The sequence below is a fragment of the Nuphar pumila genome, chromosome 5 (assembly GCF_984573655.1).
Source record: "Nuphar pumila chromosome 5, dmNupPumi1.hap1.1, whole genome shotgun sequence".
Classification (NCBI taxonomy): Eukaryota; Viridiplantae; Streptophyta; class Magnoliopsida; order Nymphaeales; family Nymphaeaceae; genus Nuphar; species Nuphar pumila.
In genome coordinates, this window is record NC_143253.1 from 44,408,184 (window position 1) to 44,431,581 (window position 23,398).

Genomic DNA, 23,398 nt, shown 5'->3' on the forward strand with positions numbered 1-23,398 from the left:
ACAATGATATCAGATGAGGTAAGGTTGATTTCGCATCTGAAATATATGATAATATTGGATCTAATAAAAGAACGTAGAGAGTTTTTTTCACGTAAAGTACAAACATATCTGATTCCATCCAAGTTGGACATAAAAGACTGATCTAAATATGAAAAGCAATTGAATCCAGCAAACCAAACGGAATCCATATACACTTTCGAATCTTATTTTAAGGATCCGTATCTGGAAACAAAGTGTTGAATCCAGATTGAAGGTCCAGCCAAACTCAATTTATTTGCAATTCTACCATCATAAATAAGGCTGATAAACGAGCCCAACAAACCGAACGTAGGCTGTTTAGACTCGGCTCATTTGTAGCCAAGCTTTCTTCAGGCCATAAAAAAAAGGAATTCATTGACCTCATATTTATGTGCATATATCCATCCAATCAATTGAGCGAGCTTAATTTTTTTGACATGTAAGATACATAAACTTTATATAAACTCATCTGGATGAGCTTAGACGAGCTGAGCCAAGATGAACATCCATTCTTCATGCTCGGCTGGCTTACACTATATGAGCTGCTTCTAGCTTGGCTGGCCGAGTTTATTTGATGAGTTCAAATGAGCTTTAGGCGAGCCGACCTGAGCCGAGCTATGCATAGCTCGATTCATTTACAAGCGCTAAATTGGTAATGATCTATTAATCATAGTGCCACCCAACACTGTTATTGTATTTTTTTTTTTTTTGAAAGACAAGCTGAGGTTAGGCGGACCCCTACCAGAACAAGAGCCGCCCCATATGGCAAGAGGGATTCGATCCTGGGCCTTCAGCTTGACACAGGACCCCGCTTACCACATGGGATACAACCTCGGTGGTAACTCTGTTATGTTACTCTAAAGTTCTTAGCTCCACAGAGCATGTAAAAAGATATGATATTATAATCTGAGTGCCCTCCACATTAGAACGGATAATTAAAGCAAGACCTGCTTTGGCAATTGACATTAGGAAGCCATTATGTCTTAAATCCACTAGTAGAACAACCAATGAAACTACAGTCCTATTGCTATCTATGGTGATTAGGGAAAAAAAACAAAAGAAAAGATGCATCTTTTGATCATATCACATCCAAAGTGTGGGTTGGCTACTTGCAGCTGTTTTTTCTTTGGAGGGGGTTGTCACTTGTTAGAAGCCATTATGCTACTCTGTTAGCAATATTGAAATCCACTAAGAGAAGAACCAACCAACCAATTCTCTTTTTCCTTAGAACAAGAAAGTTCAAGTTTCTGTTAACAAATAGAGCTGCTGAGATTTTGGATATGAAGGAACCTAGTTATGTACCCAGGCTTGGGATCCAGCCTTTAAGGCTGGTCATGCACTCAGTTATCTAGAAATAGTAAGAGAATCTAGTAACTTGCACCCAAGTTTTCATTACAATCTCTGTATTATCCTGTTTTTCTAGATAAACAGTGTATGTAAATGCCCCTAAGCAAGCTTGCCATGACCAGGTCCCAGTGGATTTGAGCATGCGAACGTCAAGGACTGTCCTTACAAGAACCGCTCCAGGTCCATCACTAGCATACACGGAGGCAGGGTTTGAAGCAAGTCGGACTAGGCAAGAATCAAACTGCACTGTATCAAAGGGCTGTCAACTCGGATATCTGAGCCATTAGGGTGCACCTGTATCTGCACAGACAACATTTAGTTGGTTTTTGGTTAATGTTAGGTTAAGAAAACGGGAGCAAAAATCCCAACCCAAACAATTTACAGTGTTTAGAATATGTAGTTTTAATAAAATGCTCTTTAAATGTTAATGATCGGGAAGGAAGAATTATGCCACAAAATTGCTCAACGGATTATCATAAACACAAACATACACAGACCAAATAACAGAATATGTGAAGTATGCTTTGGTTAGGCCAAGGAAAAACCCCATCACTGACCGCCCATTAACAGGCCCCTAGTTGGTAACACCTTTGAAGTCCCCCCGCCCACCAGAGTATCGCCTGCTTCAACCTTGCTGGAAGGGACACTCGCTCTAGGTTTTGAACCATGGTTATCCTATGCCAAGTAACAAACAATGGTCACCCTTAGACAGGAAGGCAGAGCCACTGTGAGCAAAAATATGAAATGATGTTGCAAACCCATAAAAACTCCAATGCATAAGATTTGAATCTTGAAATGCATACCAATTATCTAACATCAAAGAAAAATGGTATGGAGAATATCAATCAAGTTTTCTGGCACTGTTTGGGAGTTTTGCATTTCAGAGGGGAAATACTGCTTCAATGTGTTGCCAAGTTATAGTTTGGCTAAAATGTGGCGCTAGAGATGGAGCTGCCAAAAACATCCTACTGTGAATTGCATTCAGATATGGTGTTGAGTTGCAAACACCTACACTGTTTTGGCAACACTACTACTTCCAAGGAAAAAAAACATAGTGGAAACGCAACACACTGCTCCCAAACAGCAGTGTGTTAGGGAAAATGCAATGAACCTCCCATTTCAAGGCTCCCAAACAGAAATCTTCTTTGTGATGCAGGAGGAACCCACTGAATTTATTCCTACAACAGTAAAAAATGTCTATGAATAAAGTAATCTCATGATGCCATGACTTGTATGCCAGCACTTTATCATCATATTGTTGAATCTGAATGATGGATGATGAGATTAGCTCCATGAAGAATGCTGAACGGGAAATGTTCAGTATATATATATATATATATATAGAGAGAGAGAGAGAGAGAGAGAGAGAGAGAGAGAGATTTGACTGACTTGTTGCCTCGCGCTTGGGTCTCGAAAAAGAAAAAAGGAGATTTAACCAGTATTCAATTATTACAACTCAGGTTTAAAGGTCCATCTCTTAATGATTGTAGAGACAAACAATTTGTATAGAACCATCATAAACTTGTTTCTAAAGCAAATCTTTAAGGGGTCAAATCTAGAGGTCCTTTGCTCCTTGGAAATTTTCCATTATAAATTTTGAGTTCATCTGGCAAGCAGCTTTTATTATTTTTCTTGTAGCAGTAGCCGCTATCGCAGCAGCAACAGAAACTGCAATAATAATAGTTGTTATTTTCCTTTGTAAAACCATCATAAACTTGTATGTAAAGTAAATCGTTATGGGATCGAATCAAGAGGACCTTCCCTTAAAAATCTCCATACTAATCTTGAGTTCATCTGGCAAGCGTCTATTATGATCGTTCTCGTAGCAGCAGCAGCAGCAGCAGCAGTGCTATAAGCAGCAGCGTCAGCAATAGCAACTGCAATTATAGTTATTATCTTTCTTGCATTGTCTTGTTTTGATTCACACATAAAAGAGGGGAAATGATTCTTTATCTTCCTTTCTTGCATTGCTTGTTTTGAATCACACATAAAGAGGGGAAATGATTCTTGGTGATCAGGTAAAGTAGGAAGAAATAGTATTCCCACTGCTTTATTTAATTCACCTATAAACAGAACAATTGGTGAAGTTCGATCAAGCTGCCTGCAAGAGAAACAACATGGGCATACGGCATACCCATTGTAAGTAAAAGGCTTGCAGGTTTGCCTATAGAGTATAAGGTTCTTAACAAGTGCCCATAACATTCAAAGCCAAACAAAATGTGGATTAAGGTCATTGACTTCTGTTTACATGTGTTACATGTAATTGATCGAAATCAAATTCTAGTGTCATTCACAGCCCAATTATCGCAAGATCCATGTTGAATTCTATCCATTCCCCATTATGGAGCTCAGATTACCACAGTATCAGAACATCTCAGCAAAAAATATCTTCAAAGTACTCCAGTGCTTCTTTCTTTGCCTCATTAACTTCTTCGTATTCATTGCACCTAGATTCACCAAACGCTTAAACATCAAAGATGTCATACTCATACACTACACTCAGACATTCATTCTGTTAACTAGCATTTCTGCAAAAAATAATTCAGTTTCCATAATCATGATACTATATGGAGGCTAAAACATCAGTTTTCTGTTGGAAAACCTGTCCCATAGGATCAAACATGGCAACTTGAAGAAAGAAAAGGCACTCAGAGCCACACATTAGATGTGTTGTCTTTAAAATTAGTTGCCCAACTACGAATGATTTTCATTGGTGCAAGTGGGTTCAACGCAACTTTGTTTGTACCATGAACCTATCGCACCCAAATCACATAATTTAGCTTGAGCATTTCACTACTAAATACCATAGATCATGACAAAATCACCTTGAATAGCCAGAGTAAAAATGCACGAATGAGGAAGAAAAATCAGAAAAAAAAGCTTATTGTTAAAATCTATTATCGGTGAGCTTCCTTCCCATCAGTGGTGTCACTTCCAAAGATTGAGTGGAGCTCTGGATGAAGTTCCATGATATACATTGAACTTGACCCTGAAGAACCATCACTTAATATGCCTGTACATGAAAGCAGACTAACCCCTCTTTACTTGTCTCTCATTTTCTAATGGGCTTTCCCTTTTTTTCATGTTTGATAAATGATCCTGGATTTGGGGAGGATGTTGTCATATTACAGTTTGTAAAAAAGGAGTTAAACTAGAGCTTTCTTGGATTGAAGCATATGTAGACATTAGATATTACATCATTTCCCATTTTATTGCTGGGTTTTTCATATTAGCATTGAGATAAACAATGAGTAGTTCCAAAACTTTGGAGAGGCATTAGAAGAGATGAATTTTCGAGTGGTTTGGGCATTGGGGGTTTACCCAAAAAGGGCTATCTCATACATATGATTCGATCTGTATGCAACTTTTCAAGAAAAGACCACATATTAGAAACGTGTTTTAGCTCACATGAAATAGTGGACTCGTCATAAACAACAAATAAGATGGGTAGGATGAATAGTATAGAAACCCCACCATAAGAATGAGAGAAGAAAAGTTAACCATGATGGATGTGACAAAAAAAAAGACCATTTGCCCTAATAGCATAAATGTCAAGTGGGTTTCCAAATATTTAAGGAGATGGTTTTTTGTCTTTGGCAGGCAAGGAACAGAAGTCATTTACCCGTTGCACACACACACACTCTTCCACACTTTGTGATGAATATAGTATTTGTCACCGTTGAAATATTTAAATATTTTCAGTATTCTCAAAATAACTAAAACAAGTTTCAACACAGTTAAGTGTAAAGTTAGATATATCTAAACATTACAGGGATGCTGCCTTAAACTTTTCAGGAAGAACTTCATTCAATCATAACTCCGTTCCCACTACATTCAAACCAACCAAGAATTGGATATATCGACAGCAGAACATGCAGCAGTTTGAAGCAGTAGTTAGTTGGTTCCAGGGACAACAAAATCAAATGTTGTGGCTATGATTCTCAGGTTGGACAATGTAAGAAAATAGGCGAAAATACAAATAACAAGTGAAAACACCAAGTGCAAATACATAAACCCACAAAGGGGTAATGTCATAAGGCAAAAAGGAATAATTTTATTAAGAGAGTGTAAGAACACCTACAAGAATGAGGGGTAACACCCCTTTATATACAAGATGAAAGAGAGAGAGAGGGAGCCATTAGGGCTCCCACTAGATAGACGTTGGGGACCCCAATGGTTCCAAACAAGGGAAAAAAAAAGGAAGAAAAATCCTAAATAAGTTGTACACAACTTATATTATGTTGTGAAAAGACCAAAATACCTTTATCAAGTATTTTGGATAAAACAAATACACACACACAGATATATATATATATATATATATATATATATATATATATATATATATATATATATATATATAACACGCCCCCTCAAACTTTATGGGTGGAGGACAGAAAGTTTAGAAATTCGAAAGGATTCCAAGTTTTCAGGAGTCTTCAATGAAAAATCGCCATCTTTATAGCATATCAGAGAATTTTGCAATTGTCAGCCTTCAGCTGTCTTTAATGGTGATCATCCCCAAGCACCTTCATTGACTATCTCCATGATGTATCAAAAGTACTCTTATATATCATCTTTAATAACCTCTGAAACAAACCAGAGAGCTTCAAGTATACAAGAAAAATATCTTAAAAACAAGAATAAAAGTTTTCAAATAAGATATATTGAATCAACAAATTTTTCACGAAACCATAATATTGATCATGAGAAATGGTGGTCTTCCACAAAAGCACTTGAATCTCTCAACAGAGTGTCTATTAAAGACACTTCAAACAAAACTCATAAAAGGGTATAAATGAAAAAACACCAAATGAAATAATAAATCTTTATTTATAACCAAAATGCTTACGAAGCATTGATCATGAAAAAATTTGATTATTTAAAGAGCATATGATTCATCAAAAAGAGATAAAGCAATGACACATAAAAAATATTCTACGCATTTAAATCAAGCATCATGTGAAAATGTCGTCAAAAGGATCAAGCTCAAAGACGACTTAATAAACCTACTATATTCTTTAAAGAAAGATATGTGAACAAAGGTACAAGAGATTGCTCACAAAGGAGCGAACATGCACAAAGGCATAAAAAGAAGATCTTTATTAAAAGAGTAAGCATCACAAAAGATTTAGAAAGAGCTAATTAACTTTATGCATACAATTATGTGAAACTATATATGCATCATGCAATTAAAGCATTCTTAATGCACATAAAAGGATAACTATTTGTATCAATAAAAATGCATATAACAAGCATGAATTTAATATAATGCATCAAGTTCCTTTAATTATGAACCAATCATCTCTATCATAACAATACACAAGTGTTTATGTAAGGGACATACTTACAAAACCCTCAAGGGGATACACAAAGACCCATAATATAAAGAATAATATTATCATGAGTATGCGAAAGAGCTTTATCTATAAACATCTTTCATAGAAACAAGTAGTAAAAGTTTAGAAATTTCAAAGAGAGATTTTAAAAATCTTATATAATAAAGAAAATTTGATATTTGCAAATCAATACCAATTTTGCGAAAAATTACATTCTCATAAATATCAAGAGCAACTTCAATAATACAATGCAAGATGTATGAAATTATTTTAACAATCATTTCCCATAAAAGAGAAGATGGGTTTAGACATTTTTTCAAATTAGAACATCGGTTTAACCATCACAAGCAATCACCTCATAGTCCTCCAAACGTTAAATATTAAGTGTATCAATGACTAAACCAAAAGCATAAACAACATGCCACTAAAGGGCCAAAGACACACACGAAGATGTGTAAAAACACCTCTTGTCTACATATAATGACACTTGAAATGAGTGTATCAGCGATTAGAACAATATCATAATGCCAACGAAGGGCAAAAAATCACACACGAAGGTGTAATTAAACAAATCTGTGAAAGTATCATCAACGAGATACTATGATCAAAACCTTAATATTCTTGATATAAAAAACATGCACAATAAGAACACTTAGAACACTTGTGCACAAAAGCACAAATCAATCTCACAAATGCACTAAAAGAATAAATAGCTTTATTGAATGCTTGAGCTTTGACCCAAAGCCATAAAAAAATACAAGGAGAGGGGCCCTTATTTATAGGGCAAGAGAGAGCCTTGGGAGGGGCTCCACACATAGTCGTTGGAGCCCCTCCAACGGTCACAAGGGGGTCCAACGACTAGTGTGTTGGCCCCCCCAAGGTAAGGTACATTGTACAAATTAATAATAAAAAAAAGATTTAAGAAAAAAAGAAATTGCAAAAATAAATTACAATCATATTCAAGAAATTGAATATGCGTAAAAAGACTAAGCTACCCCTACGACTACTATTAAAAAGTATGTATATTATATATATAATAAGTAGATACATATACATATATTATAATATAAGTATATGTATTACCTTATATATATAAAATATATATATATATATTGGTTTACATGATTGATTACATAATTTAACACCCCCCTCAAACTTAGGGCAAGATGATCGATGGTTTGCCAAAGAGGAAGTTGAATCGCAGAGCGCATAATGCTTTAGTGAAAAAGTCTACCAACTGATATTCTGACGTTACATATAGAAGATCTATTACTCCTTTTAGATACGCCTCACGAACATAGTGACAGTCCATCTCGATGTGTTTAGTCCACTCATGAAAAGTGTGATTTTTAGCAATATAGATTGCGCTCTTGTTGTCACAACACAGCTTGGTGGGCCCTTCTACTGTGATCCCCATGTCTTCTAACAACTGATGGATCCATACAATTTTCATGGTAGTAGTTTGTTAAATTATGTATATATAAATATATATATATACATATACTTATATATATATATAAGTATATATATACATATATGTATATATATACATATTTCCTTTTTTTTGTTTTCTTATTCTCCAGATATCCGATAGGGGTATTTTGGTAAATCCCCATGTAATCCTTCCCCTTTTTCTTTTCTCTCTTTTTTTACTTTTTCTTTTTCTTTTTTTCTTTTTTGTTTTGCATATTGTAAGACTACAAGGGGGCCCACTCATCTTGTCGTTGGGGCCCCAACGGTCATATTTATGACCGTTGGGGCTCCCAACGACTAGATGGGAGCCCCCTTTTGGTCCCTCCTCTTTGGTTTCCTCCTCTATAAATAGAGGAGACTTTCTCTTGTATTAGTAAGGGTTTTTTACCCTCTTCTTTCTTTCTTCAATAATATCCAACTTATGACTTTTAGTCATTTTTCCCTTTAGTGGGTTTTTGTATACACTTTTAGTGTTTGTGTTCTTGGCTCTTGAGATCACTCTTCAAGAGTGGTTTGTTTTATTGGTGCTTCCGCCTTTTTTTATTACATGGTATCAGAGAAAGGTTGGTGATCGGGCTTCTCTTCTTTTTGGTGTCTATTCGGTACCTATGGAGCGCGAATCTAAAGTAGAGCTCTCTTTTAAGCTCAATGGATCCAATTACCTTATGTGGGCCTCCGCTATGAAAAATCATCTAAGAGGTAAGAAACTTTGGGGTTTTGTTATGGGAACTACTCTCGAATCCTCTCTTGTTCTCACTAAAATTGAAAGTGGGATTGAAAAAGCTTTAGATGACGATGAGCGCATCAAAGCTATCAATGATCATCAATCCAAAGTTGAGGATTGGGAAAATAATCATGCCAAAACTTTGGCATGGTTTATGAACAATGTAGACCTCAAAAATTGTGCCAACATTGCTAAATTTAGAAGAGCCAATGAGGCATGGTTCTTTCTTAAGGGTATGTATACCCAAAAAGATCTAGCTAGACAATTTTTTTGTCAAGAAGAAATTTGTTCTACTAGACAAGCGGATATGAGTGTCCGTGATTACTTTAGTTCTTTAACCCCTCTTTGGGATGAACTTGTTCTTCTTGAGCCCAAATGGGTGGCTCTGAAAGATATTGAGTTGAGAAGAGAATAAATTAAAAATGAGCATTTTTTTCAATTCCTCCATGGTCTTCGACCGAAATTTGAACAAGTTAGGGCATCCCTTCTCTATAGAAGTAAAGCCTTACCCATTGAAGACGCTCTTGCCGAAGTATGCCAAGAAGAAACTCGTCTTGACATAAGTATTAAGAGTGATGAAGTTTTGGCCGTTACTAGGCCCGGATCAAATGTAAAAGCATATAGACCTCCCCACTTTAACAAAAATAATGGATATAGAAATGGAGTGATTTGTCACTATTGTAATGAACCGGGACATATCAAGCCGGTTTGCCCAAAGCTTAAAGAAAATGTGGCCGTGGTTGGAGAAAATTCTCCAAAGAAGGAAAAAGAAAGTGTCAAAGAAGGAGATATCAAAGAAACTCTTAATCATATCTCTGAAGTTCTCCAACATCTTCTCAAGACTTCTTCATCTTCAACATCAGGAGCCACCATCGCCTATTCTTCATCACCTCCAAGTATGTGGATACTAGACTCCGGTGCTTCTTTTCATATGACATCTCATAAAAACTCTCTTTCTAATGTTTCTTCCGAACCCATATCTTCTTATGTTTCAACGGTCGATGGGACAACTTTAAAAATTGAAAGTATTGAAACACTTGATTTCAAATCTTCTCAAAACTTTTTTATTCCTAAAGTAAGAGTCATTCCAGAAATTAATCTAAATCTTTTTTCCGTTTCCCAAACCACCGATCATGGATGCCAAGTCTCTTTCTCACCTAAAGATTGTACCGTGCAGGATCTCCAGTCAAGAAAGCTGATTGGGCAAGGCCATAGAAGGGGTGATCTTTATTTTATGGACTTTTTGACTCTTCCATCGAAGTCATTTTGTAATCTTATAAAGGACAAAAGTATTGGAATTTGGCATGAGAGACTTGGTCATCCAAATTTTGTAAAGATGTCTTTTTTTCCTTTTTTAAACAATACTTGTAAAGACAAACACATGACTCGTAAAGATTGCATTTTTGGGAAATCTAAAGCTATTTCATTTCTTCAAAGAAATTATGTCACCACTCGGCCTTTTGAACTTGTTCATTCCGATGTATGGGACCTTCCCCTATTTTATCCAAAGGATGATTTTCGTACTATGTGGTCTTTATTGATGACTTCACTCAATTTACATGGATTTACTTCTTAAGTCGCAAATCCGAAGTTTTCTCCTTCTTTAAAGAATTTCATGCAATGGTTAAAAATCAATTTTTAGGAAATCTATCCATTCTTATATCCAATTCAGGAGGCGAATATATGTCCAATGAATTTCAAATCTATTTAAAAGAAAATGGTATTTGCTATCAACGTTCTTATCCAAACTCTCCGCAACAAAATGGTCTTGCGGAAAGAAAGCATAGACACATAATAGAAACCACAAGAACTTTATTAATTTCAAAAAACATTCCAAAATCCTTTTGGGCCGAAAAGGTTCTAACCTCAACATATCTTATCAATAGAACCCCTTCATCTTCTTTGAAAAATCTTTCTCCATTTGAAAAACTTTACAATATGTCTTCCGATTATAAAAGACTAAGAATTTTCGGATGTAAATGCTTTGTTCTAACTCACAAAAATTATAAACTTTCTTCAAGTGCAATTGAATGTATTTTCTTAGAATATGGCAAAAAACAAAAAGGCTATTGATGTTTTGACATATTAAAAAACAAACTTTATATCTCAAAAGATGTCACATTTTTAGAAGAAAATGGTTTTTCACATAAACCAAATGAAAATATTGATTACTCCTTTTTATTTGACTTGTTACCTCAAGAAAAGGTCATAGATGATCATGTTGAATCTAGTGAAACTCTCGTAGAGGATCATTTTGAACCTCCAAATGATGACCAAAATTTAGAAGAAAATATACCAAGGCAAACACAAGTCTACTATAGAAGGAATGAAAGTAATCCTCCTTGTGCCCTTGAAAAGTTCTCTCAAAATGAGTCGATTAAAGAATCCTCTCAAAGAAGATCAAATCGTATTTCTAAAATACCAAATAGATTTGTATCTTATGATTCTTTTTCTCCAAATTTTCGAGCATGTCTGCTAGCCCTTCACTTATTTCATGAACTGTCTTATTATAATGATGTTAAACAATATGCTCATTGGAATGAAGCAATGAAACTGAAACTTAATGCACTTAAAAGGGCACAAACTTGGAAAATCATTGATCCACCCAATGGCAAGAAACCCATTGAACGTAGATGAATTTTTAAAGTAAAAACTAAGAGTGATGGCTCTTTAGAAAGATATAAGGCTAGGTTAGTAGCCAAAGGGTATGCTCAAGAATATGGGGTGGATTATGATGAAACTTTTGCCCCAGTTGCTCGAATGACTAATGTTCGAGCTCTTATTGCAATAGCCTCTATTAAAAAATAGCCAATTTTTCAACTTGATGTTAAAAATGCCTTTTTAAATGGAAGCTTGAGTGAAGAAGTTTATATGGAACCACCTCCGGGTATAAATTTAAATGGTAAAATTTTAAAATTAAAAAAAGCCTTATATGGACTTAAGCAAGCTCCTAAAGCTTGGTATGATAAGTTTAGTAATGTATTAATCAATTTGGGATTTACTTCTTGTTATACTGACACTGCTCTTTTTGTTAAGAAAACAGGTGATTTCATTGTTATTCTACTGTTGTATATTGATGATATGATCATCACTGAAAGTGACAAAAAGGGGGTAAATGATGTGAAGTCTATGTTAAAGGAAGCTTTTGATATGTCTGACCTTGGATTCTTGAGATATTTTTTAGGAATTGAAGTGGCTTACTCCTCCCGAGGATACATTCTATCTCAAATGAAATTAGCAACAGACATTTGTACCAAGTCAGGAGTATCTGATGAAAAGAAAGTTGAGACTCCTGAAGTTATCAATGCAAAACTGAGACTTGAGGATGGTGTTCTACTTGAGGATCCAACCCCCTATCGTCAATTAATTGGATCCCTTACCTATTTATCCATCACCCGTCCAGATATAGCTCATGTGGTTCATGCTGCAAGCCAGTTTCAGCATGCACCTACTTCAGTTCATATGGCGGTCATGATGCGAATTGTGCGATACATCAAAAATACCATCTCCAAAGGGCTTTTCTTATCATCTTCCTCGTCTCTTGAATTAACTGTTTTTACTGATGCTGACTGGGGAGGAAATCCCAATGATCGTATCTCAACTACTGGTCTTTGCATTTTTTAGGTGAATCTCTCATTTCGTGGAAATGCAAGAAGCAGCAAAATGTCTCACTATCATCCACTGAAGCTGAATATCGGGCCATGGCAATGACAACTATGAAAATCGTATGGCTTAGAAGTCTCTTTGGTGACATGGGCGTCCTCATTTCCTCTCCCACCAAGCTCTGCTGTGATAACAAAAGTGCGACCTACATTGCAAGCAATCATACTTTTCACGATCGGACAAAGCATATCGAAATGGATTGTCATTATGTTCAAGACAAATATCTCAGAAGAACTATCACATTACCATACGTTACTTCAGAATATCAACTGACTGGCTTCTTCACCAAAGCGCTCCCAACTCTACAATTTATGTTTCTTCTTAGCAAACTTTCGGCCTTCTCCCCGTAAAGTTTGAGGGGGTGTGTTAAATTATGTATATATAAATATATATATACACATATATGTATGTATATACATATTTTTTTTTTCTTATTCGCCCAGATGGTATACCTATCGAGGCTTGGAAATGCTTGGGAGAGAAAGGTTTAGAATGGTTGACAAATCTTTTTAACAAAATTTGGCGGACAAAAAAGATGCCTAATGAGTAGAGGAAGAGTACTTTGGTGCCTTTAATATAAGAATAAGGGTGATATACAAGATTGCACAAACTATCGTGGTATAAAACTCATGAGTCATACTATGAAACTTTGGGAGAGGGTGATTGAGTCTAGGTTGAGAAAGGTTGTCATGATATCAGAGAATCAATTTGGTTTTATGCCTGGAAGATCAACTATGGAAGCTATACATCTTCTTAGACAACTTATTGAGAGAAATATAGAGAGGAACAAAGATTTGCATATGGTTTTTATTGATTTGGAGAAGGCATACGATAGAGTACCTAGGGACGTTCTCTGGTGGACAATGATGAAGAAAGGTGTTTCTCTCAAGTACATTAGTATAATTAAGGATATGTATGAAGGAGTAGTAACCAATGTCCGCACTTGTGGAGGGGTGACAACCAATTTTCCTACAATGGTTGGGTTACATCAAGGATCTGCTTTAAGCCCTTTCCTATTTGCTATAGTGATGGATGAGCTTACAAGATCAATTCAAGAAAATGTGCCGTGGTGTAAGTTGTTTGCTGATGATATTGTTTTGATTGATGAGTCTAGAGTTGGGGTTAATGCTAAGTTAGAATTATGGAGACAGACATTGGAAGCAAGAGGTTTTAAGTTAAGAGTAAGACAAAATATATGGAATGCTGGTTTAGTAAGCAACGAAGTAGTGATGGGAGTGTAGTGAAGCTTGGTGAGAAAGAAATACCGGTGGATGACCGTTTCAAATATTTGGGATCTATCATTCAAAAGTATGGAGAAATTGATGGAGATGTAAATCATAAGATAAAGGTTGGGTGAATGAAATGGAAAAGTGCAACTGGAGTGTTGTGCGATCGTAGAATGCCATTGCGGTTGAAAGGAAAGTTTTATAGGACGACTATTAGGCCCGCTTTACTATATGGTACGAAATGTTGGGCTGCCAAGAGACATCATATTCAAAAAATGAGTATAGCTGAGATGCGTATGCTTAGATGGATGTGTGGAAATACAATAAAAGATAAGATTCAGAACGAGGAGATACGTAAGAAGGTAGGCGTTGCACCCATTGTAAATAAGATGAGAGAGAATCGTTTACGGTCGTTTGAACATATTCGGCGAAGGCCTAATGATGCTCCAGTTAGAAGGATGGAGAAATGGGAAAATACATTAGTTAAAAGAGGTCGGGGTAGGCCTAGGAAGACTTGGATGAAGATGATAGGAAAGGATATGAAGGCTTTGAACCTCACCGAGGACATGGCATTGGATAGAAATGATTGGAGGAGAAGGATTCATATGGAAGACCCAAAATGATTTTCTTTGTTGGTTCATATCGCTGACTCCAATTGTTTTGGGATGAAGGCGTAGTTATTGTTGTTGTACTCTCTAAATACCCAATAGGGGTATTTTGGTAAATCCCCATGTAATCCTTCCCCTTTTTCTTTTCTCTCCTTTTTTATTTTTCTTTTTCTTTTTTTCTTTTTTGTTTTGCATATTGTAAGACTACAAGGGGACCCACTCATCTTGTCATTGGGGCCCCAACGATCATATTTATGACCGTTGGGGCTCCCAACGACTAGATGGGAGCCCCCTTGTGGTCCCTCCTCTTTGGTTTCCTCCTCTATAAATAGAGGAGACTTTCTCTTGTATTAGTAAGGGTTTTTTACCCACTTCTTTCTTTCTTCAATAATATCCAACTTATGACTTTTAGTCATTTTTCCCTTTAGTGGGTTTTTGTATACACTTTTAGTATTTGTGTTCTTGGCTCTTGAGATCACTCTTCAAGAGTGGTTTGCTTTATTGGTAATTCAGTCCTTTTTCATTACAGTAGTTGTCATGGCACGATATTCGACTTCAGTCGATGATAGAAACACTTTTTGTTGCTTCTTACATCTCCATGAGATCAGCGAATCTCCTAAAAGCACACAAAAGCCAGTGGTGGAGTGACGGTTATTTAGGTCACCTCCTCAGTCAGAGTCAGTATAAGCAATTAATTTTAAATCAGAAAAAAAGGACAAAAAAACTCTCTTATTTAGAGTACCCTTTATGTATCTTACGACTCGCAAGATGGCACTCATGTGGACTGATGTTGGTGCATGCTGAAACTGACTTGCAATATGCACTGCATGCGAGATATCTGGTCTGGTAATACTCAGATACATCAATGATCTTACAAGTTATCTGTAGGGAGTAGGATCTGAAAGAAGAACACCATCATCAATCTTCATTTTAGCACCTACTATAGCAGGAGTTTCACAAACCTTTTCATCTGTGATACCTGACATGTCAATGATCTCAGAAGCAAGCTTAGTTTGCGATAAGAAATACCCTCTATGAGAGTATGCTACTTCAATGCCCAAAAAATAAGACATTTCAAACTTATCTTTCAAAATTGTTTTTATGCTCTTAACCCCGTTAGAATCACTACTCGTTATGAGCATATCATCCACATATAACAGCAAGATCACAATTCCTGCATTGGATTTTCTAACAAACAAAGCAGTGTCAGTAAAACAGAAAGAAAAGCCATTTTCTAACATTACAGAATTAAACTTATTATACCAAGCCTTGGGGGCTTGTTTTAAACCATAAAGTGTTTTTCAAAGGTGAAACACTTTTCCTTTGGGAGTCTCTATTCCTGTTGGATCATCCATATAGACTTCTTCATTTAGATCATTATTTAGAAAGGCATTTTTAACATCCATTTGATAAATGTTTCACTTGTTGATTGAGGCAACAATTATCAGACATCTGACAGTGACCATTCGAGGTACATGAGCAAAGGTTTCCTCATAGTCAATCTCATATTCCTGACTATACCCCTTTGCAAGCAACCGATCCTTATATCTCTCAAGAGATCCATCACTCTTAGTTTTAACTTTAAAGACCCATCTAGACCCTATTGTTTTCTTACCCTTAGGAATGTCTTGAAATTCCCACGTCTTGACTCTTTTCAGAACTCCGAGTTCATTTTCCATTGCTACTATCCATTCAGGACACTTTCGTGCTTCCTCAAAATTTCTCGATTTTATGTATGAATGAATGACACTAAGACATGCTCTATATTTAGGTGAAAAAGAATCATATGAGATAAACCTAGAGGGAGCTTTTCTATGTCTTTTGGTTCTACGAAGGTTCTCCTCACTTTGAGGAACAGTCCTACTAGCATCATCATATCTTTCAAGAGCACTTCTAAAGGTGTTTCTATCTCTATGAGTATAGGTGATGGGATCTCTAGGTGGTACTACATCAATATGTTGATGAGATGGGAAGAGCTGAGGAGTGATTTCCTCGGTTTCAATATCACTTGAGTCATTCTGATTTGACTCATAATCACTAGAATCATCGTCTTCAGCCAGAAGATCAAATAGAAAGGAATAATATATATTCTCATCATGAGATTCAAGACTTTCGAAACCACTAAGATTTTCCAAAAAACTCACATTTCTGGAAACATACAATTTGTCATTTTTAACATCATAACATCGAAAACCCTTTCGGGTTTCAGAATCAAGAAAGACACAAGGAATGACGTTTGGAGAAAGTTTGTCATTCTTATCAGTAAGGACAAAACACTTACATCCAAAAACCCTTAACCTGTTATAATCAGGTTCTTTCTCGTATAATTTTTCAAATGAGAAAATCTTGTTTAAATTTTTTGATGGAAGTCTATTTATGAGATAGACTAAAGTAAGAGTTGTCTCAGCCCAGAGTTTCTTTGGAATATTTTGTGAAATAAGCAAAGTTCTAGTCATTTTAATGATATGCCTATGCTTTCGTTCAGCTAACCCATTTTGTTGAGAGGTTTTTGGACAAGACTTTCAAGATAACTCTTGAATTCGTTTGAAAGGGAATACCAAAACTTTCAAGATAACTCTTGAATTCGTTTGAAAGGTATTCACATCCAGAGTCGAACCTAAGAATTTTTAAATTTCCATTGAATTGATTTAAAACTATCATATGAAAGGTTTTAAATGTTGAAAAAACTTCATGTTTATGTTTAAGAAAGTATATCCAACAAAACCTAGTGTAATCATCCACAAAAATCACATAATATGAGAATCCTTCTTTAGATATCACAGGAGCCGGACCCCATACATCGGAATGAACAATTTCATGCCCCATTCTTATTTTCTGGTAGCCCCCCCCCCTCCCTGTATCCTCTGCTCGCAGAAGAGGGGCTCGGCCCCTCCCTGTGCCTCCGATTCACAGAGAAAGGGCTCGGCCCCTCCTCGTTTCCCTTCTGTCCGGCGACCAAGTCTAGGCTCGGCCTGTCAGCCGAGCCCCCTCCTTCCCCCACTCCTCCCCTCTTCGTCCACTGCCGACAAGCAGGGCCTGCCGACCCTCCTTTTTGCAGGACAGGCAGGGGCGAAGCCCTTGCCGCCTCTGCTTTTCCAGCAAGGGCCTTCGCCCCTTGCCTTCCCGTCTTCTTCGCCAGGCAGGGGCATTTCCCCTCCTGCCTTTGGCTTTTTGGCAAGGGCGAAGCCCCTGCCACTGATAAGGTTCGACAGGAGATTGCCCTGCCCCTCCTTTTTGCGTCAGTGAACAAACCCTCTCTCTGCATCATCCCCTCGCAGAGAAGGGCCTGGTTTGCATAGAGGGAACGAACATGGAGCTCTTATAACTATTATTTTGAAGTGTTTATTAACTTTATTTTATTTACTTATTTTCTTTTCAGTTTTCAGATATAATGGCGAGTTCTAGCGGTAGTGTCAATACATTTGGTTCAAGTTCTAACCCTGAATTAGAAGTTTCTCAATCACTTTGAAGTCTTGTGACAAAAGGGATAAAAGATAGTGGTGGTGGTGGTGGGAATATGCAGTTTCATTGTAATTTATGTAAGACTGTTTTCACGGGTTCATATACGCGTGTGAAAGCACATCTTTTGCATATTCGTGGTCAAGGAATTAAGGCATCTTCTGGGGTTAACAAAGACTTGTTAAAGCAATTAAAGAAAGAACAAGAGGAAGCTAAAAAGAAGAAAATTGCAGAGATGAAAAGCGATTCGATTAATTTGTGTTTTCCTATTGCTAGTGATGTACAAGAAGAGCTTTTGAAGAAAAGAAATATGGAAAGCAATAAAACAATACAAGCGTCATTCAAAAACATGACAAGAGCAGAAATTGATAAAAAGATTGGTCGATTCTTTTACTCAAGCTCAATTCCTTTTAATGTAACTAGAAGTCCATGCTGAAAAGATATGATTACACCTTTGGCTAATTATAATTTGAGTAGTTATGTGCCTCCTAGTTTAGAAAAACTAGGAACAATATTCTTGCAGAGGAAAAAAATAGAATTGAAGACTTGTTAGAGACCCAAAAATTTGCATGGAAACGACATGGAGTGTCTATTGTTTCTGATGGGTGGACTGAAATACAAACGCGACCACTGATAAACTTCATTGCTTACTCACTTAATGGGCCAATCTTTTTTAAGACCGTTGACGCATCTGAAGAGTATAAATATGTTGAATATTTAAAGAGATTATTTGTCGAAGTGATAAAAGAAGTGGGTGAAGAAAGTGTGGTGCAAATCATTACTGACAATGCTCTAGTTTGCAGTCGTGCAGGAATGAATTTGGAAAGTGAAGATACATATTCACATATTTTTTAGACTCCTTGTGCAGCACACAGTTTAAATTTCGCACTTAAAAGTATATATAATCCATCAAAAGATGATGCACATGCACGTGAAATGTGTTTATGAACTGAGAAAATAGAGCATGATGTTCGAAATATTAGAAATTTAGTTGTAAACCATCATCATGCCCTTTCCATATTTAATAGGCATTCTGATCTCAACTGACTGAAAGTTGTTGAAACTCATTTTGCTTCTCTAATTGTTATGATGAAAAGAATTAAACAACTCAAGAATGCATTGATGATGATGGTGACCGATCAAGATTGGAATTTTTATCGTACTGAAGATGATGTCAAGGCTCAAGCTATCATGATGATTTTTGGTGGAATAAAATTACATATTTTATTGAATTTACATAGCCTATTTGGAAAATGTTGAGAGAAGTTGACAGATGTACCCATGTTTCATAGAATTTATGAAATGTGGGACAATATAATAGAAAAAGTTCAAAGTATCATTTTTAAACATGAAAAGAAAGATATTGCACTTGATGATTCAGAATTTTACAATCATGTACATTCAGTTTTAGTGAGAAGATGGGATAAAAGCAATACACCTTTGCATTGCATGACACACTCTATCAATCCAAAATACTATGCAAAAAAATGGTTGATAGCAGGTGTTGGTCGTGTTTCTCCAAATGAAGATCCTAAGATATCAAGAAATAGAATGATATGTTTGGGAAGACTTTTTAATGATCCTCACATGTTTAAGGTTGTAAATAGTGAGTTTCACAAGTTTTCTACTGGGAGATTTTATTCTTTAGTAGAACTCGTGGCAAGGGACGAGGAAGATCCCCTTAATTGGTGGACAACATATGGATCAGAGACACCAAATCTGCAATGTCTTGCAAAGAAGTTGTTATCCTAACCTGCTAGATCATCTTGTTGTGAAAGAAATTGAAATATATATGCTCAAATTTACAACATTAAAAGAAACAAACTCACTAGTAAAAGAGCAGAGGATTTGGTTTATGCTAATTCTAATCTACGATTAATTTTTCGCCGCACCAAAGAAGAGTATAGGTACTTTTTTTTCTTTGTATTCAAAGTTCCTATTTAAATATTTGTATTCAAAGTTTAAAGTTAGATACTAATATAGTCATTTTTTTATGCAGTTCTGGACCATCCAAGAATTGGGATGTAAATCCAAAAGATTTTGACTTGGAGGGAGAACATAATTTGCATACTCTCAACATGGACTATCTCGATCATGTTCTTCCCTCTAATTCAGACGATGAGGCAGATTTATGATAAGTTTTGTTGTTTATCACACTCACAAGCTTCCTTATTATGTGTTATATTTTGGTAAGTTTGTGTTGTTAAGAATTACTTCTTTTTTTTTGCTTTAAAATTTACAATCTTTATGTGTTAATTTATTGTTATATATATAATTATATATATATTTAATATATATATATATATATATATATATTTTTTAATATATATATAGCAGAGTCCCCGTGTCCCAATTTTTTGAAATTGCGCCGCACCCATGTCGCAGCCGCACCCGCACCCATGTGACATAGCCCACGTCAAATAGTTGCTTTCGTTGAGCTTGTAGGAGATGACGGAGGCGGATTTTTTTTCTTCCATAATGGAAAAGGCTTGCGTTTAAAGACTAAAGATTGAAGAGCACCACCACAAAGAGAGCAATCCCAATATAACTTTCGACACTTCAAGAACCCTAAGCTCAGATACCATGTAATAAAACAAGATGTGCATAATCACAATGCCAACAAAGGGCTACACAAGTGTACAAATGCAATATGGTCTCTAATGGACCGATAACAATCTCATAAAAGAGATATACAAAAACACAAATTCCACAAGAGCACAATGGCACAAATTTCACACAAGCACAATGTAAAAACTGAATTTTATATAATAGCCAATAAGTTTAGAAAAGCTTGTATTACATAGTGTAGTGAGGCTCTATTTATAGAGCCTCACATATAGTGAGAGGGAGGCAGTCCAACGACTGTTGGACTGTCCTCCAACAGTCATATTTGACTGAGTACAAAAAAACAGAAAAACAAAAAACAAAAAAGTCTCAACAGTCCCTATTTGACTGTACTATATTACATGCCATTAAATGACGGAAATACCTATATCAGTTAGGTATACAAATATATACACTGTATTTTAAGTGTTCACTTGAATAGATGGTGAAAATTTTCATCTTTGATCTTACTAGCCATAGATCAAATCAATGGTTTTCATCAGTAATTTGTATATCAGCATACAAACCTTCCAGAAATATTACAACCAAACCCACCAACGGTATATTCCAAGATAATGAAAACATCTAGATACGAGGGATGAGGATAAAATGCTTATATGTTTTACGATAAACCAGGACCAGCTACTGCTTCCACTACCTTGATGATGCAGAGGATATGCAATGCTTAGCAACATCATGCTGCATTTTCTGTATACACTTGTTTCCATACATGTAAACAGTAGATTTCGCTTCTCCAATATAAAGCCTCAATAAACTGCTTAGGGTTCCAATACCATGATGTTATTCGTCCACATTATCAGATGTTTACTATTTGAGCCATGCTCAGCATCAGCAAATTTATGTTTATTTTCAATCAAACTCAGGATCAATTCTCTGATTCAGAACAAACTCAAAACCAGCAAATGATCAGAACCCAACTAAAAGCTAAGGTACAAAAAAGGTCCTGCTTATACCATTAAATGGGTATAGTCGCTACCACGAGGACTAAAGTTTGCCAAGAAATACCACAAACTCTCCAAAATTCTAGCACATTGGCAGAAGGAGGCTGTCATGGAGTCTACTCTAAAGCCATATCAGCACATGCTTATCATTAAGAGCTAAGCTACAGCATAGATGTGACAGTTTTCATCCTTGCACAAACAAACTTCACTCACTTATACGAAGAATACATAATCTTAACAAACAAAAATTCAAATATAGTTTTGTTTTTTCGCATTAAGAACATCACCGCAATAAATTTCATCGATCCATCACTGCCCAAAAAACAAGCTCTAACCTCATTTCATTCATCTTCCTCAGAACTAGCCTCGTCGCTACTGTACTCGCTGCTATACTCGTCCTGATCGGGATTTATATCAAGCTGCACGAACCTCACTTGTATAGGCTCTTGGGCAGCCGCTGCCCCAACTGCAGCCATTGGCCTTTGTGGCATCTGGGCAACTTCCTCTGGCTTTGGAAGCACAACCGCATCGCCTGGCTTCCATCCAGGAGGAACCTCCACCACTGGTGGCAGAGGAACAGGATCCCCGGGCTTCCATCCTGGGGGTACGATCGGGATGTCGTTCGGCAAATCGATGGGCATTCCCGGACGCCATCCGGAAGGAATTGGCGGGATCAACATATTGGGCAATGCAGACAATGAAGGAGGTGGGGGCGGTGGCGCCTCAATGAGAGCTTCAACCTTCTTCTCTGCCGCCTCAGACTCTGGTGGAAGGCCAACATCAAGATTGGCGAAATGGTAGAGCTGTGAAGCCCGCATCTGCTCCTCCTGGGGTGCTGGAGGGAGCGCCCCACGGAGAGGCGCCTGCCCGGCGCCGAACTCCGGCGGGGCGAACGTGGTGTAGCTGATCCGATGAGCATAAGAAAGTATGCCCGACAGTTTCACGGAAGGAAACACCAATTCGCCGTCTTCCGAGCCCGACCTGAACCTCTTCGCAGGCTTGCGGAGGTCTTCATAATCCTCGGCGATGAGCTCCAGAACCTGTTCGGCCGATTTCACCTTCTTGGTGAAAGCGAGGATCGCCGAGTCGGCGAGTTGGGATTCTTGGGCGATCCGGCGCTTCGATTCCCCGAGGCCGAGGATCTCCTGCAGCTCGGAGATCGCCTCGAAGAGCTGGGTCTGAAGGGAGGTGAGGAGGGTGAGGACCTGCTTGGTGGTGGAAGCAGAGGAGGCCTCCTGGGAGAGGAATTGAGACGCAAGGAACGTGGGCAGGGTCCCTCTGTACGACGATAGCCAAGTCGACTTGTGACCTGCAACACCACAAAGAACGAATTTGGGGTCAGGCAAAAGGGGAAGAAGAGAGGACAAGGATTGGGGGCAGAAACCTGAGACTTGGAAGAGCTTGGTGGTGAGGGCGGCCATCTGGTTGAGGAGGGTGAGAGCCCTCGTGTGAGGGGGCAAGAGGGAGAGGAGGGTGGTCGTCTGCTTCTGTTGGGAGGTGGAGGTGAGGGCCCTTGTTGTTGCTGTTGTTGATGATGTTGATGTTGTTGGTGGTGGTGATGGGTTGGTGGTGGTGGTTGGAGGAGAGAGGATTGATGGGGAGTGGGGGTTGGAGAGGCCGAGCCTCGCCGGAGACGGTGCCACCACCTGAGTGGGGTTCTGCATCATCATCTTCCTCCTTCCTACCGCCCGAAAGAGGTTCGGTTTTCAGGCGAGATTGAGAGCTGCAGATGCTTTTGAGAACCAAGGCGATGGAGAGTAGGCTCGGGTATTCGGGTACCCGGCCCGATAAATTATCGGGTCATACTAATATATTTTTATTAAAAATATGTTTTATTCTTATTATATATGTATTATGGGTCATATGACGAGTCAGCAAAATCAACCTCAAAACCCGACCCATTGTTGTATGTCGTTGGGAGGGAGAGGTTCGTGCTTTTATAACCGATAGAGGGCGCTCCGCCCTTTCTTCTTGA

At 37.4% G+C, this 23,398-nt stretch overlaps 1 protein-coding gene across 3 annotated transcripts; it reads right to left on the reverse strand.

The window, feature by feature from the left end:
- Nucleotides 1–1,275: 1,275 nt before the first annotated feature.
- LOC149837478 (hydroxyproline-rich glycoprotein family protein) lies at nt 1,276–23,115 on the reverse strand. Of its 3 annotated transcripts, none has more exons than XM_090007394.1 (3): nt 22,808–23,115; nt 21,759–22,732; nt 1,276–1,665 (listed from the first exon to the last, which is right to left on the reverse strand). In XM_090007394.1, the coding sequence occupies exons 1-2, from the start codon at nt 23,091–23,093 to the stop codon at nt 21,765–21,767; spliced, it is 1,254 nt and encodes a 417-aa protein (XP_089863520.1). In that variant the 5' UTR covers nt 23,094–23,115; the 3' UTR covers nt 1,276–1,665; nt 21,759–21,764. The 3 variants fall into 3 exon arrangements, with proteins under 3 accessions (XP_089863520.1, XP_089863519.1, XP_089863518.1); XM_090007393.1 differs by lacking the exon at nt 1,276–1,665 and adding an exon at nt 3,405–3,812; XM_090007392.1 differs by lacking the exon at nt 1,276–1,665 and having other exon boundaries at nt 21,514–22,732.
- Nucleotides 23,116–23,398: the final 283 nt, after the last annotated feature.